Here is a 14,737-nt window from a genome sequence, read left to right as displayed (position 1 = left end):
CCAAACCTGAACATCCTCTGCTTTGGTAGCAGAGGGTCAGTGTTAGTGTTTTGGAGAGCAGAACTGCATTAGAGGCAGATCTTGTTCCAACTCCCCTTCCTCACAAGACTCTGCCACAACTCAGCAGACCCAGGCAGCTCCAGGAACAGTGCCTGGGTTTGCAGTGCAGACAAGTGTTCAAGTGAGGACCAAGACCCCCATGTGCTTTGCCCAAGAATGACCCAAAGCTCACAAAATGCAATGGCTCCAGCCCCTGACTGAAAACCTTCATGCTCCTACAAGAATAAAGTTGTCTTATGCCTATAATTGATGCCTTTTCATGCGTGTTTCCTTGTCTTGTGGAAGCCAGGCCAGGGGCAGCGCCAGGTCTAGTCGTCGACAGTGATGTTGCGAAAGAGATAAGCCATGGACTCGCCGTTGTGGATTCGTCGGATGGCTTCAGAGAGAATCAAACTGATATCCACAGTCTTTATCTTGGGGCACTGCAGCTTCTGGACCTCGTGAGGAACCGTGTTGGTTACTACCACCTATGGAGTATCAGAAAGAGAAGAGCATTAGTTGTGCTGCTGATACGCTCGCCCTCACTGAGCTCCCCGAGTGGTGCATACTGCTGCTGCACAGGTCAGGGGAAGTTCCTTGTGGGCAGGAACAAAGAGTAGAAATGGTCTCCCCCAGGTGACAGTTACTACTGAGGGAACCAGCATAACCAACTCTACAACAGCCACCTCCACGCAGGCTGAGGGGTCCATGTCAGTTGCAGGAGCTGACATGTTTGTTATCAAGCGTGAGGTTTGAAGTATTCTCTTCATGTACACAGAACTGATCTGATCTCAGTAAGAATTCATCACACATTTCTTCTTCCCCCTCCTGCCCATGAAGAGCTAGGGAACTGAAAGCTGATGTTCACCTTGAGCAGCATGATGATGAAAACCGAAAACTGGAAATGACAAATATAATGATATAAATGATGAAAGCAGTCATTCCGGAGATGAGCTATGTGGCAGGGGAAGAACATCAGTTGGTGGGTTTTGGTGCCCTACATCAATCCAGCCACCAGAGCCTCAGTCAGAGAGCAGACCCACCTCATCAATGGAGGATTCCTCAATGAGACGGGGGGCATCTGCTGACAGGAGCCCATGAGTAGCCATCACAAAGATCTTGTAGGCTCCACGCTCTTTCAGGATCTCTGCAGCAGCAACAAAGCTTTCCACATCATCAATGATATCATCCTGAGAAGACACAGAAATATGACGAAACCAAAGCTCACTGTGCCTGCAGGCCAGGAGTGGATCTTCAAGGCACTGCAGCTTTGGCCACATGTAAAACAGAATCCCTGGCTACTTCAGCTGCTGTTGGGATGTGAGGACAGTCACCTGTGAATGCCATTTCCCTCACGGACAGACCCTTTTGCTGGTTGCAGAACAAACATTGTGACTTGGAAAGAAAGGAGTCCCTGCACACAACCCAACAGAGCTTCTCTTCAGCAAGGTGGGGTTTATCATGGTGATAGTAGCTGCATGCTGATGACTTACACTGCAGCATGGCACAGCAAGGATGAGAAGCTCAGCAAGATTTTCTGGATGGTTGGGGTTTGTTTTAAACATTCCAGAAGACTTCTCTGCATGTCTTGGATTTGTGGAGTATTTGTAGAAACGCAACATTTGTAGCTCTAAAGGAGCAAGGAAATTTCAGGGCTTAAAGCACTGAAGTACAAAGGGTTTTCAACAGAAAGCTGAAATAACCCAACCCACCAGGAAAACTGGAGAAAACAATGCCAACAATCACATTCCCAACCCTCCCCCAGCAGTTCTTTAGGATAAAGCAGGTTAAGAGAAGATGCTGGGAGGAAGCCACTCCCCTCCCACCCTCCTCTCCATCACACTCATACCACAATGATGGCAATTCTTCCTCCAACATCTCCAACCACAGTTATCGGTGGTTTCTCCTTGGCCATCATCACTAAAGAAGAAAAAAGAAAAGCCCAGGTGAGTTACCCTTGAGTCAAACCACAACAGCTCCACCACACAAGAGGCCCAGCCGTCAACTACATCTTACACTGGTGCACAGGCACGTGCTTCATGTTATCCTGACACCCACCTAAACAGGTAACCACTGGTTTAACCATCATTTTCATAGAATCCCAGACTGGTTTGGGCTGAAGGGACCTTAAAGCTCATCCAGTTCCAACCCCTGCCATGGGCAGGGGCACCTTCCACTAGAGCAGGTTGCTCCAAGCCCCTGTGTCCAACCTGGCCTTGAACACTGCCAGGGATGGGGCAGCCACAGCTTCTCTGGGCACCCTGTGCCAGCGCCTCAGCACCCTCACAGGGAAGAGCTTCTGCCTAAGATCTAACATAAATCTCCCCTCTTCCAGTTTAAAGCCATTCCCCTTCTCCATTTTCCCTGAAATAAACAGCAGTGCTGCACAAAGATGAAACTCTCTACTTCTGTGGGGACCTTGTGCTGACCTCAGAGACAGGAACCAAACCCAAATATCCAACAGGCCCCTGTGCAAGGAAAGCTCCAAAGCAGCACCTCATTTATGGGCAATATCAGTGACTTTCTGTGCTCCAGAACAGGACTTGAAGAAAAAGGGGTATCTCATGACTGGGAACATCAAATGGGCTTCTCTAAGCAACACCTCCCAAGGGCATATGCTTTACAAGTACAGTTCTTCACCTGCTGGACCCACTAATTCCTCTGAAGGATTTGAGATGCACACTGCAGCCTGCTTGCTTTCTCTCATCTCACCAAACACATAAGGCTCTTTCAGAGGGTGTAAGGACCTTAAAAATACCTGCTCAGGCATAAAAAGCTTGATTTGCTTCTGCAAACTTCCTTTTCTGATAATTAGTTGTTTTAAAGGGGATTAATGGAAAGAGCAGGACAAAACCCAGTTCAAACCCAGTTCTCTAAGCTCAGTGCAAGCAATAATTGGAAGCAAAAGGACACACTGATGAGCTGGTTGACACATGGTGAAAAGACGTACCAGGAAAGCAGGTTCCACTCCTGCCTGCCTAACTGTGCACTGACATGGTTCATGCAAAAGCTACATGTGTAACAGGCTTTATCCTGAAAGCAATAGGAAAAACAACAGAGATATGAACTCAGGTGCACTGAGGGTGTCCAGATGTAGCACCAAACTGCAATCAGCCTCTGATACAGGCCAGGGACTTGCTGTCCATAAGCCCAACCTCTCACCTGACAGAGGTTTATACAGGGAATGCAGCACAGAAAGGACACAGGGGTGGGCATGTGTGGGCCACTAGGTGACCATCTGGGCTGATCTAACCACTGAAGCAAGAGGAACATCCAGCATTTATAACACTTACCTGCCCCACCTTCACTCCCCAGGTTTTATGTTCTTTATGGGGAGTGCAAAGTGTCCTACCAAGGCCACAGAGGCTTCTCCAGTGCCAAGGAGTTTTGGACACCCTAAAAAGGGAGATTTTTCTCCTTTAAGATAACCTACTTCAACAGAGTACTTGAGCACCATGAGAACACAGGCCACTGTCTATCAAAAAGCCTGTCTGAAGAGTGATTTCTGCCCTCCTGGGTCAAAAAGGTCCTACACAAAACTCCCCAACCTGCACAGCAGGCTGCTGCAGCACTGTTCCCACAACTCCTCAGTGCCTGGGAATGCTGAGTGAGTCAGTCTGAGGGATGTGATGAAGGCAATTGTAAGGGCCACAGCTCCAAAGAGTCATGTGGAGAGCCGTTCTTCACACACACGACCAGCTCCACTGACTGGTTCTCCAGAAGCCGACCAAAACTGTACAGAAGGTGGCCAAAAGTTTTGGTTTGACCAAAGTTACGTTACTCACTGCTGGCTATTGCAGGCAAAGTCACAGCTACCTTGGACTTGAAGAATTAACTGCTCTTTGGAGAAGATTTTCAGCTTCCCTTGCATGATTCCTATGTCTATCGAATGCAAAGTCATGTCTAAATCCTGAAGGAAAAATATTCTTAGGAGAAGGGAAAACTAAGATTAAGCATCACAAAAGATAAGCAGACCACTTCAATTCTAGGCACTACCTACCTGCTGGGATTAGTTATTAGTTTGTTATCTAGCTTGAGCAGGAACAGAACTCCCAGCAAGAGCTGTGGAATACCAAAAGGATTCCATGTGGCTGCTGTCCCACCCTTGGTGTGCATCCACAGATGAGACCCATTTCTGTTTACAACCAGGCCAGGGAAAATCCCTTTCTAAGCAAAAAACAGGCCCAAGGAGCTGAAATTCAGCACTATTTTACCCAGAAACACGTAAGTTTCAGTAAATTCATTCCATAAAGGAAGCAGACCCATTCCTTGCTATGCTCAAAGGCTGACACAGCAGCTACAACATGAGCAGCACTTCCCATCTCTTGGGGTTTAAATGCTGTATTTCAATTCTCCTTTAGTTTTCAGGGACGGTAGGCAACACGTGGACCTACCCGGATCCTAAAGAGATGTTCTCCCTTTTCTTGTTCAATTTTCTCTGCAAAAAAAGAGAAAACAATTGCAAGCCAAAGATCTACCCACAACCACATCAAATCTAGTGTGAGGAGAGCTTACACAGGGGTTACTGCAGCCAGATTCTTTTGCTTTCAAAATCTTTGAACATAAAGATGTGCTATGAAAAGGTAAAACATGATTCAAGTAATAAGGAATGTTCTTCCTCTCAGACACAAACCCCTCTATTTGTATGTAGACAAGAGAAGGCAACAGAAGGAAGGCAGAGCTGTACTTCTGCCTGGTGTAACCCCCTGAATTATGTAGGAGTTTAAGTTAAAAGAGTTGCTGGGTTTCTTCTGGAGTCAGAAAAGATGCTTGTGGTACTTGTAGCTTCAGGGGGGGATAATAAAGAAAAGAGGGAAAAAACCCAAACCAACCAACAGTTTTATAAAACAAGAATATCAAAGAACACTGAGGGGTGGTGGGGATAGAAGTTCATCAGCCCAACACTCAAACCTACACTTTCATTCTGATGTAATACCCACTAAAGCACCTCACACTAAAAGCAGTTTTATCACTGGCACAAAGAACCAGCGTTCCCAGGTGCATAAGCGCGTTGCAGTCAAAAATGGATAAAGAAATCGTAGAATGATTTGGGCTGGAAGGGACCTTAAAGCTCATCCAATTCCAGCTCCAATAGTAAATGCTAAACCCAGTTTTGTTTTGGAGCTGCCAATGTGCATTAAAGTGATAATTACCAAGAAAAACAATGTTACATTTGCAACAGGGTCCATGAGCAAAAAGCTGCTCAAGCTGTTCTGTGGGATAGACCTGGAAAGACAGATAACAGTGCCAAGCCCAGCCTGGACACAGGGAAGAGACCTATGGTCAATCCTGTTTTTAACCCAAACTTCCTTCCCTCACCAGTTTGCTGGGCTCTGGGCTGGAAGCAGACCTGCAGCTATCTATACAAAAGACTGAAATGATTTAACAGATGGTGCTCCACTCCTTTTCTCTAGGAAACCTGCAGAGTCCACATGCATTTGGTAAAGCACAGCCCCAAACCAGCTGCAAGTCTGGAGCCGCAAAGAGCACATGATCAAAGAGAACAACCTTGGAGTGACATCCTGTTCCAAAGGCTTTGATGTGTGGGCTCTGAGTGATGTGAGCTGTTGCTGCTGCTTCAGCAGAGCACTTGAAGAACTGCAATAGGAAGAACCTTTAGCACTTTTCTGTTATACCTCCATATGACACCAAACCAGAGCCTCAGATGAGACTACACGCTCAGGACAATAAATGAGCCATTACACTACATAAGACTCATTAAAGGTACGTGATCTCTACTATAATAGGGATAAAAGGTGCACACCAGGAGGCAGGAGCCCAGCCAACTCACTAGGAAGCCCATGAAGAATAGTATAAAGCACAAGTCATCGCTGCAGGGCTCTGGGGCTGCTCCCAGCTGTGGTTTTGCCTCTCTTCTGGCTGGAACACAACTCAGGGAACCCTGAACTGCAGAGTCTAGAGAGGGAGGACAGGCTGCTCCACACCAACGTGGTTGTAGCTCAGAGCAGGATGCTCCAGCATTAGTCACAGCCACCTTCTAACTGCCCAGACCCAGGTTTATGGTAGTTGAGCCCTGCAGGATGCTTCTGTTTTGACACCCAGAGGTTTCTCTGGCCAGTTTTGATGTAAGGAAGCATACAGCTCTGAGTAGCATGTGTTCTACCATTCACAAACCACACAGGGACATAGCTGAACCCTACTTCACTCTGGCATCGCACTTTACAACACTGGGATTGCTGGTGGTGGCACACATGGCAGGAAGAGGTGACCAAGGGGTTTGTTTGGTGGGAAGATACTTCTCAAATGCCCGAATCAGACAAGAAAATAGGCGTATAAAAGAGGGGAAATGCAGACGCTCACAGCATTGCCATCCCTATCCCTGGACAGCTGCATTTCCACCTCTGCCTGGCAGAGCAGAGCTCTATGATAAAGGCTGCAACACAACCAGGATGCACTAGAAGCTTCAACTGCTTTTAGACACACAGTACCTCAGTATTCTGCACCTCCAGCAACAGAGCCCAGCTCACTCAAAGCCAGAGATCCATGAGATTAGACAACTAGAGACAAAAGCAACTTTCTCTTAAGAGTTTTGGACAAGTTGGCCCAATAACCCACCCCACTGACACACAGTTACCAAGCCGCAGCTTGACTGTGTCACATTCGTGTCTTAGGCATGCAGGATGTAAGGTCATTACTCAAGTTTTTGCTGGAGATGAAATAAGAAAGTGGTGATGCACAGCAGATTACTTGTGTGAGGACTGGAAATCATTTTCCACTGGAATTATAATTAAACTGGACAAGGGCACGTCTGTATGAGCTGCCATTCACCAGCAGCACGAGCTCCCACAGCTGAGATTTCTTGAAGTGAAATAAAAGTGGAAATAAGAACACAGTCACATCAATGCCCTGGCAGCAAATGTCAGCTAGTGATATTCTGGAGGACAGCATCCTCTTCAGAGTAGACAGGGAAGGAAAAGGCCACATACATTCCTGTTTTGTTGGAAGGGCATGAAAAAATCCCCTTCAGAAGGAGGACAACCAGGATGAAGTCCAAAGCTCCACTGCCAAACCTCACCTGGTCCCCAAGGCCCAGAAGGGGTTTCTCCAGCAACATAAGCATTGTTTAACTGCCTGTATTACAGTGAGTGATGATGGGGTAAGGTAAAATGCCTTCAGTCTTCCTTGCCTGCCCTTCACAATCTGCCCACAAACTGGCTGGGTGCTCTCCCTGAACTTCAAGAGGAGACACTTAGCAGTAAGCATAGCCACTGCTGGTATATGAAACTTGGCTGCATGAGGGGTAGCTCCTCACCACACTCAGTCATATTCACTGCACTCAGTTCCTGTCCTACCACCACCTACCTAGAAAGCTAAAAACCCTCCCAAGAGGAGCTGGATTTTGGTTATCCTGACTGCTGCTGTTGCAGGAACACAAGCAATCCAAAAGGGATGGCATTTCCCAGAACATAGGTTGCAAATTCCTTTTGACTTTGCACTGTGCTCCCAAACTGGCAGCTTACCACTTGATGGCAAGAGCTGAGGAAGCAGCTTGGCATTGCTCCTGGAGCCACACAAACCCAAAAACTTGTCAACACACACTGGAACACAATCACTTGGCTGCCAAGATGAAGATTTCCAGCAGTAGCAGGAGAGGAAGACAAAGGCCAGCCCCGCCCCTGCACGCTGGGGACAGGGGCCTCGGTGCCTGTCCCCACATTAGTAACACTTCAGCATTTCTTTTCTGTTTCATGAGCTCAATGAGTTTTGTTGCTGAGCACTGTAGAAGTACCACCTCCAGCAGAGGTTGGTCACTCTGGCACTGTGGAATGGGCACAGCTGAGAAGAACAAGACTAATGCTTTGCATGGTCAGAAAGAGTTCAATACAAACCTTCCCCTCTACTTCTCCTATAACTTGCTGGTATCAACCTTCCCACTGGTCCAACTGCCATTAGGCTGGTTATAGCTACATGCCTAAACTAACAGCAATTTCCCACCAAACTTTCCTCTTGTTTTTGCCCAAAGGAAAGCAGAGAAGCTCCATCTTACACGGCAGCTCCAGGCCAGGATGTACAGTTGCATTTTTGACCATGGGAGGGGAGTGACGTCCATCATCCATGTCCTGCTCTGTGCACTGAGCCTCCCCATGGATCACTGCCAGTCCCAGCCGCAGCCTCTCAGCGTAGGACTGAGCCCTGCAGGACAACCACAGCATGTCAGGAAGATGTTGGGCCGATGGAACACACCTCTCCCAGACCCAACAGGGCAAGCAAAGGCTGCACCTCTGTGGCTGATTCCCAGCAAGAAACTTCACCAGAAGCAAACTTAATGTCCCAAAGCCCCCTTGGCTCCAGCACAAGGCTATTGTGGCGTCCCTTCCTCTGATAAATGCCCTCTGAGATGGTCAGGCACTGCTGAAACTCATGCAGCAAGTCTGATCCTAACCCCAGGTGAACCACCCAGACTTCAAGTGTTTAATCCCACAGGGTTGAGACTGCAAAATTCAGCTGCCCATCTGCACCACTACAGACATTCATCCCATTTCCAGGCACAAGGGACTTGCAGACAAGACTGCTGACCCCTTTGTGACCCTCCCAGATTCTTCCTGGTGCATTTCCATCAGCCCAAATCTTTTCCAAGTTACATTTAACCAGTTAGTAAACATCCATTTACCTTTTAGCTGCATCAGGAGATTTGGCTACAATAACTGCATTTCTGTAGTCTGGAATCTGAATGTGATAAAAAGTTATTTAAGTAAAGATCTTATTGGTACAGATTTGATACATGGATGAATAATCACACCCCCTTCTCCTTCTCCAGACCCAAATCTTCATTCTGTGGCTAGAATCAAAGAATGGTTTGGGTTGGAAAGGACTTTAAGTCATCCGGTTCCAACTGTTGCAGCCAATTCTGTCTGCAGAAGGTCCCCCATATGGGGAAGTCTTAATCCCACTGTGTGGGCATAAATCATCATCTTCTGCACATGGAAAATACAACCTCATGCCCTGCCCCAGCCCTGCTGCACTCAGCATTCCTATACTCAGCCTCAGACAAAGTCTGTCAATAATTCAGAGCAGTCAGACATCCACCACAGAATGAAGGGTGAGGGGAGCAGTGGGACAGGATTTAAAAGGTGACTAGAGGCAGGGCAAAGAGGAGCTCTGAAATGGCACCGACTCTACAAAGAACAAGTTCATCTTATGGGCAAGAGTTTGGCTTCTATCCAGGTACAATCATGCAATAGAACATTTTCTCACTTGCCTAAGAAACATGCAATAGGTACCCCCTAAGAAAGAATTCAGTAACAGAACAACTGACCCAGCCTGACAACAAATTGCATAAGCAGAGGCCCAATGCTGCTGTCACATTAAGACCAGTTGAGATATATATATATATATAACTAGAGTAACCTCACTTCTTCCTGTATATATTGAAGCAAGAAAGGGGATGCTCTCAGGTTGTCTACTGGGAAGCTGAAGAAGCCTTGAATTTCCTTCTGATGAAGGTCCATTGTGATAATGTGTGTTAAACCTAAGGAAAAGGGGAAAAAAAAGAAAGGAAATGAGTCCCACACAGCTGGAGATCCTCAATAGCTCCGCTTCCAGACTATTACTCACACTCATGCCATGTGCTGAAATAAGCATCAACAAGTTCACGTGAAGAGTTCCAAAGACAGAAAGAGAACCAGGCCTGTGGTAAGTCACAGCACTGGGCTGATGCTGTATTTCATCATGCACTTCTAGGGCTGTTTCCCAGGTGTGAGTTACAAAGAAATAACATTAAGCTGAAGAAAATGAATAACCCCAAAGTAGCTGGAGAGCTCAAAAGCATGTCCCAGCATTGGATGGGAGAAGAGAAGGACAGACACCCTCCTGCCATGCTGCTGCTCCCCGTGACACCCACCTGCCTTGGCCAGCATGGAAGCCAGCAGCTTGCAGACTATAGAGCCCCGCTTCCTCATCTTGCTCTGTTTGCTGTAGGGGAAGTAAGGGATGACCCCAATGATGTTCCTGGCACAGGAAGTCTTCAGTGCATATGCCATGATCAACAGCTCCATGACAGCAGTGTTCACATCTCTACAGAGTTGAAACCCATTCTAGATGTTAGTGTTTATCCAGTGCAACTCCTTTTCCTTTGATACACCTCCTCTAACCAAACCTCCAAGCAAATAATGCTACAGCTTGTGTTAATGTCTGTAAGACCCAGCTTCTGCTCATAGAGCTCCTCCCATCATGCCACAGCACATTACAATTGGCTGTTACATGAAGAGGACATGACTCCAGCACTCGAGAGCTGTGAGCAGAATTTGATCCTGTATTCTCACATGAGGTATATGGATGATTTCCCTCCATCAGCACAACAAAAAAGGCTTTTTCCTTCATTTATGTTGGAATAAATGTCACTTCATAGAGTGTACTTTGAAATAAAATAGTCTTTTAAAGCAGCAGCACATATGCAGCCAACATGACTTCATCCTCACTGGATTTATCAGGGTATTTTTAATGGAAGGCAGGTTAATTTTCCCTGCATTCTGGAGCAGTACAAAGTCCAGATGCATCACCTGGGTGAAGGTCAGCATCTCCATGCTATCAGCTAGAGATGGAAGGAATGACAGCACAGCAAATGCTTAACAACTGTTCAAGGAATACACACACCTAAAACCCCCCTTTCAGTTGGCTTCTCCATGATGGTTGGACTTGATGGTCTTAAAGGTCTTTTCTAGCCTAGTTGATTTTACGATTCTGTGGCTGCTGTGGCCCAGCAGGAGTGTATTAAGCTGCATTTTAATTCATTTGGGGAAGGGAGGAACAAAGCCAAACCCTTTTAGTTCCTTAAAACCAGCACCAAGAGACACTTAGTGCATCACACAGGGTGACTCAAGCCCATTTGGGAACTGAAGAACAGACACTTCAGAGAAGACAGAGGAACAGCAATGCTCCTGCAATCCTGCCAGCCTTGCTTGGGGGGTTTCAGCACAGCCAACACCAGACTGGTCCCCAGGAGGGCAGTGCTGGTGGTGGCTCAGCCAAGGAACCCATGGTGGCTGACAGAACCATCGTTCCACACACCAGCAGGGGAGTACACAGCATGGAGCAGTTCAGAGCTCTGCAGACACTGCTGAGGCCCTCTTTTCCTCCTGACCACAGGGGACACCTTCCCCAAGAGCTTAGAGATCCCATTTTCCAAGCTTCAGTATGTGTGACCCATGACCAAGCTCTAATCATTCCCATCTGCCCACTGCTCCCCCCTTCCTTTGGGAATGAACCTCCACTTGTGCTTGTTTGGGAGCACTTTGGGTCTCTGTTCTCCCTCCCTCTGGCCCCACCACAGTGCCCTTGACACACAAGAAAGCTTTGTTAGCTCTGAAGCACCCAGCCAAGAATTACATAAAACATACCCCTGCCACACAGGACTACAAGCAAACAAAGGGCTGTTTCTTCCCTTTGGTGTTTTAGCTGTGCCAGTGAGGCCGTGAGAGGAGAAAAAGATGCTGCTATCAGTGTTATGTAAAAACAAAATGGACAAGTTTAAGCCTGTCTAAAGTTCATCCTGGAATTCAATCTTTTCCACCACTATTTTTCAAACTACTCTTGAAAAAGATATATATTCACATGGAAAGCAGATAGAGAACAAGACTGCTCATGGGAAAAAAGAGTTACCACTGATTTCAAAAGGCACCTGTAGTCCTGGTGCTGCTGTAGGGCACTGGTGGCCGTACCACAGAATCTCAGACTGCTCTGGGTTGGAAGGGACATTAAAGCTCATCCAGTTCCAAACCCCTGTCATGGGCAGGGACATCTTCCACTAGAGCAGGTTGCTCCAAGCCCCTGTGTCCAGCCTGGCCTTGAACACTGCCAGGGATGGGGCAGCCACAGCTTCTCTGGGCACCCTGTGCCAGCGCCTCAGCACCCTCACAGGGAAGAACTTCTGCCTTAGATCTAACCTGAACTTCCCCTGTTTCAGTTTGAACTCATCACCCCTTGTCCTATCATTAACATCAGCTGGTTACCAGGACATTTAGTGCCAGCTCTGCTACCCCCCACCCCTCTCTCCAGCAGCCTGGAGCCTCCTCACTGCTCTTCATCCCTGCCCAAGCCATCCACGAAGATCCCTGTTCTTGGTGCTGAGCAAATGGCTTATGTGAAGCTGCAACAACCAGCACCAACACTCAGCACTAAAAAAGATGCATTTTGCTTTTAGTGTATCACAAAGCCACCAACTCTTTCATTTTCCTACAGTATAAACTTGAGCTATTTACTTCCCCGTCATCCAAATGCTAGTCCACACTTCACCACTCTTGGACAATACCTGTCTTTGTAGCTTCTTCAGTTCTGCTCTGTGCTTTCTGGACAGGCAGCTTGCATCAAATATTCAGGTCTTTCTATTCTCTCTTCATGCAGACTGAATTCACACTGCAGCATAACAAGGTTGTTTCCCCTCTCTACTCCCTTCCTACTAAGTCCTATTATGTTGTTTGCTTTTCAAACCTCTACTGAGTATGGAAATCCTACTCTTACATTATTCAACACAGTTGTTGGTTTTACTCTTATGAAACCCACTCCAAATCTGAGGTGCCCTTGAACCTGTCCTTTCAAGCAATGCAGCCAGGTACAGCTGCAGCAAAAACTAGCTGCATAATGGTAGCTCCTCACCTGAAAGGCCTTGAACATTTTGGCTAAAAAGGACCCATTTCTTCACCCACAACACTGAATCTGATTTATGGACAAACAAGGGGATCAACAATTTAAAAGCAGAGGTCCTCCCTCCTGAAACTATTGCTGTCCCTAATGCTATGAGTTATCTGTCTCTGAAGACCTTATCTGTTTCACCTTTAGAGCTCTCAGTTACAAGTTACTTCAGAGAGCTCTCTCATGAAGAACAACAGAAGGGCACTATTCACCTGAAACATAATCCTCCATCAGTGGAGTTTAGTTTGGAGGTTTAGTTGCTCCCTGAGGGAGGAAACACTTGGAGCATCTCTCTGGAGAGAGACAAGCTCTAGGAAAATGTCTCAGCCTGCAAGAGTAATTCCAGGAGTGAGAAAGATGATCTTGTAGTCCTCTTTAACAACAGGCCAAGCATTACAAAGAAGCTCTTTCCCACCACACTAGTGCTGTCTCAATGCACTCTTCCTCAGCTACCGAGCAGCAAGGTTCCTGAGGGTAGCAGCTGGGTTTCTAGCTCCCTACTTACTTGCAGCACTTCTTTTTCCTCTTACTTCAAGGCTAGAACAGCCCAAAATAAAAGCCCAAAAGGGGCCACCATCAGTAAGAGCTGTATGAGAAACTGAGCTCAGTTTCACATCACTACAGTGAAAGGGAAAGTAATGCAGCCTGTAATGAAAGCAATAGCTGCTGTTTGCTGCTGTCTTGCTGCTTGGTAATGGGAAGGCAGAGAAAAATACACAGCCTGAAATGGAAATGCCAGTCAGGAATCACCAAGCAACTGAGCTGCAAGGACACACACAGCAGAGGTTTTTCACTTAAGGCAAGAATAACCATGACTGGCTTCAAGTAACATACTTCAGCTAGTAGATTGGGAAGTGCCTCAGTTTGCTGTGGCACAAGAGATCCTCTGGGAATTTTAACAACACCATGTGGTGTCTTAAATGTAAGTCAAAGCACTGGAAAGAGACTGGTTATCATGCTGGCTAATAGCAAACAAACCTATGGAACAACCTGATGAACCAGAAGTTCAAAGCACACCCCAGCTGTAAAACTGAGCCACAGGTCCCTTACCTGGGGATTGTCTGTATGATGAAGATGTCCTGTCCCCGCACAGATTCCTTTATTTCAACTCTTGTTTCTGAAGAGGATTGAAAACAGTCAGTTTTGTTTCCAGACATCACATTTCCAGTGATAACACACCATTTCTTAACAGCATGTGTCCACTGGGCAGGGCAGATAAGGACTTGCTCCTTTGCCTTTCATGCTCATACACTCTCTACACACACAGATGAGCCAAGTGGATTTTCCAAAGGCTGGGGTGAGTTAATTGCATTTACAATGCAAACCCAGGCTGAATAGCTGTTCTCCTCCATGTAGAAGACAATTACCTAACTCTGAGCGAGAAAAAGCCTTTTCACTTCTCCACTCTGGGTGCTGGAAGCTGCCAATACCACATTCATTAGTGCACAATGAACCACCCAACACAACAACCTTCAGTACTCACCAAGGAGGCAACTCCGTTTGTGGCTTACCAAGGGGTCAGCCCAAGGCAACACCAGCAGCAGAGAGCTGGGAGAGCTCCCCAGTTTCGCTATCAAGGTCAAGACATTTCAACACTGACATGTGCTGGGTCTCTGCTGAACGTAATTCCTATAGTCCCAGACTGACATGCAAAAGCTGAGCTCCAAAGCAGCTCCACAAAGCCAAAGTTCCCCTGAGATGCCTTGTCTTAGCCACTCATTTGCCCACACAGTTGTGAACTAAAGGGTGGGAATAAGTGAAAGGAGAGAAATACCTACCCAGCTATAACTGCCTGGGCACTGGCAGTAACCTTAAGGGACTCTGTTGAAAGCAGACTGATGTGCTGTACGATGATGACGGAAGACTTCAGACCTTGCAGCAAGTGAGCTGATTTAAAACTAACCCTAATGGGTGAGGCCAACCCTACCAGAACCATGGCACCTTATGCACCACGTGGCCCATTCTGGCTATAGGAGCACCAGCACTATCACAGAATCCCAGACTGGTTTGGGTTGGAAAGGACCTTAAGATCATCCAGTTCCAACCCCCT

At 46.9% G+C, this 14,737-nt stretch overlaps 1 protein-coding gene across 1 annotated transcript in view; it reads right to left on the bottom strand.

Annotated features, from left to right (window-relative positions):
• Positions 1 to 240: 240 nt before the first annotated feature.
• PRPSAP1 (phosphoribosyl pyrophosphate synthetase-associated protein 1) overlaps positions 241 to 14,737 on the bottom strand; it is a 25,409-nt gene continuing 10,912 nt past the window's right edge. Inside the window, 8 exon segments of the mRNA XM_010024198.1 lie at positions 241 to 527; positions 1,083 to 1,229; positions 1,889 to 1,959; positions 8,048 to 8,193; positions 8,672 to 8,727; positions 9,414 to 9,529; positions 9,902 to 10,074; positions 13,738 to 13,804. Of these exon segments, the coding sequence (XP_010022500.1) occupies positions 369 to 527; positions 1,083 to 1,229; positions 1,889 to 1,959; positions 8,048 to 8,193; positions 8,672 to 8,727; positions 9,414 to 9,529; positions 9,902 to 10,074; positions 13,738 to 13,804 (935 nt within the window). The 3' untranslated portion in view covers positions 241 to 368.

Source organism: Nestor notabilis, unplaced genomic scaffold (genome assembly GCF_000696875.1).
Source record: "Nestor notabilis isolate BGI_N333 unplaced genomic scaffold, ASM69687v1 scaffold21821, whole genome shotgun sequence".
Taxonomy (NCBI): Eukaryota; Metazoa; Chordata; class Aves; order Psittaciformes; family Psittacidae; genus Nestor; species Nestor notabilis.
Note: the sequence above shows the minus strand (reverse complement) of the source record. Positions and strands in the feature narration are given on the sequence as shown.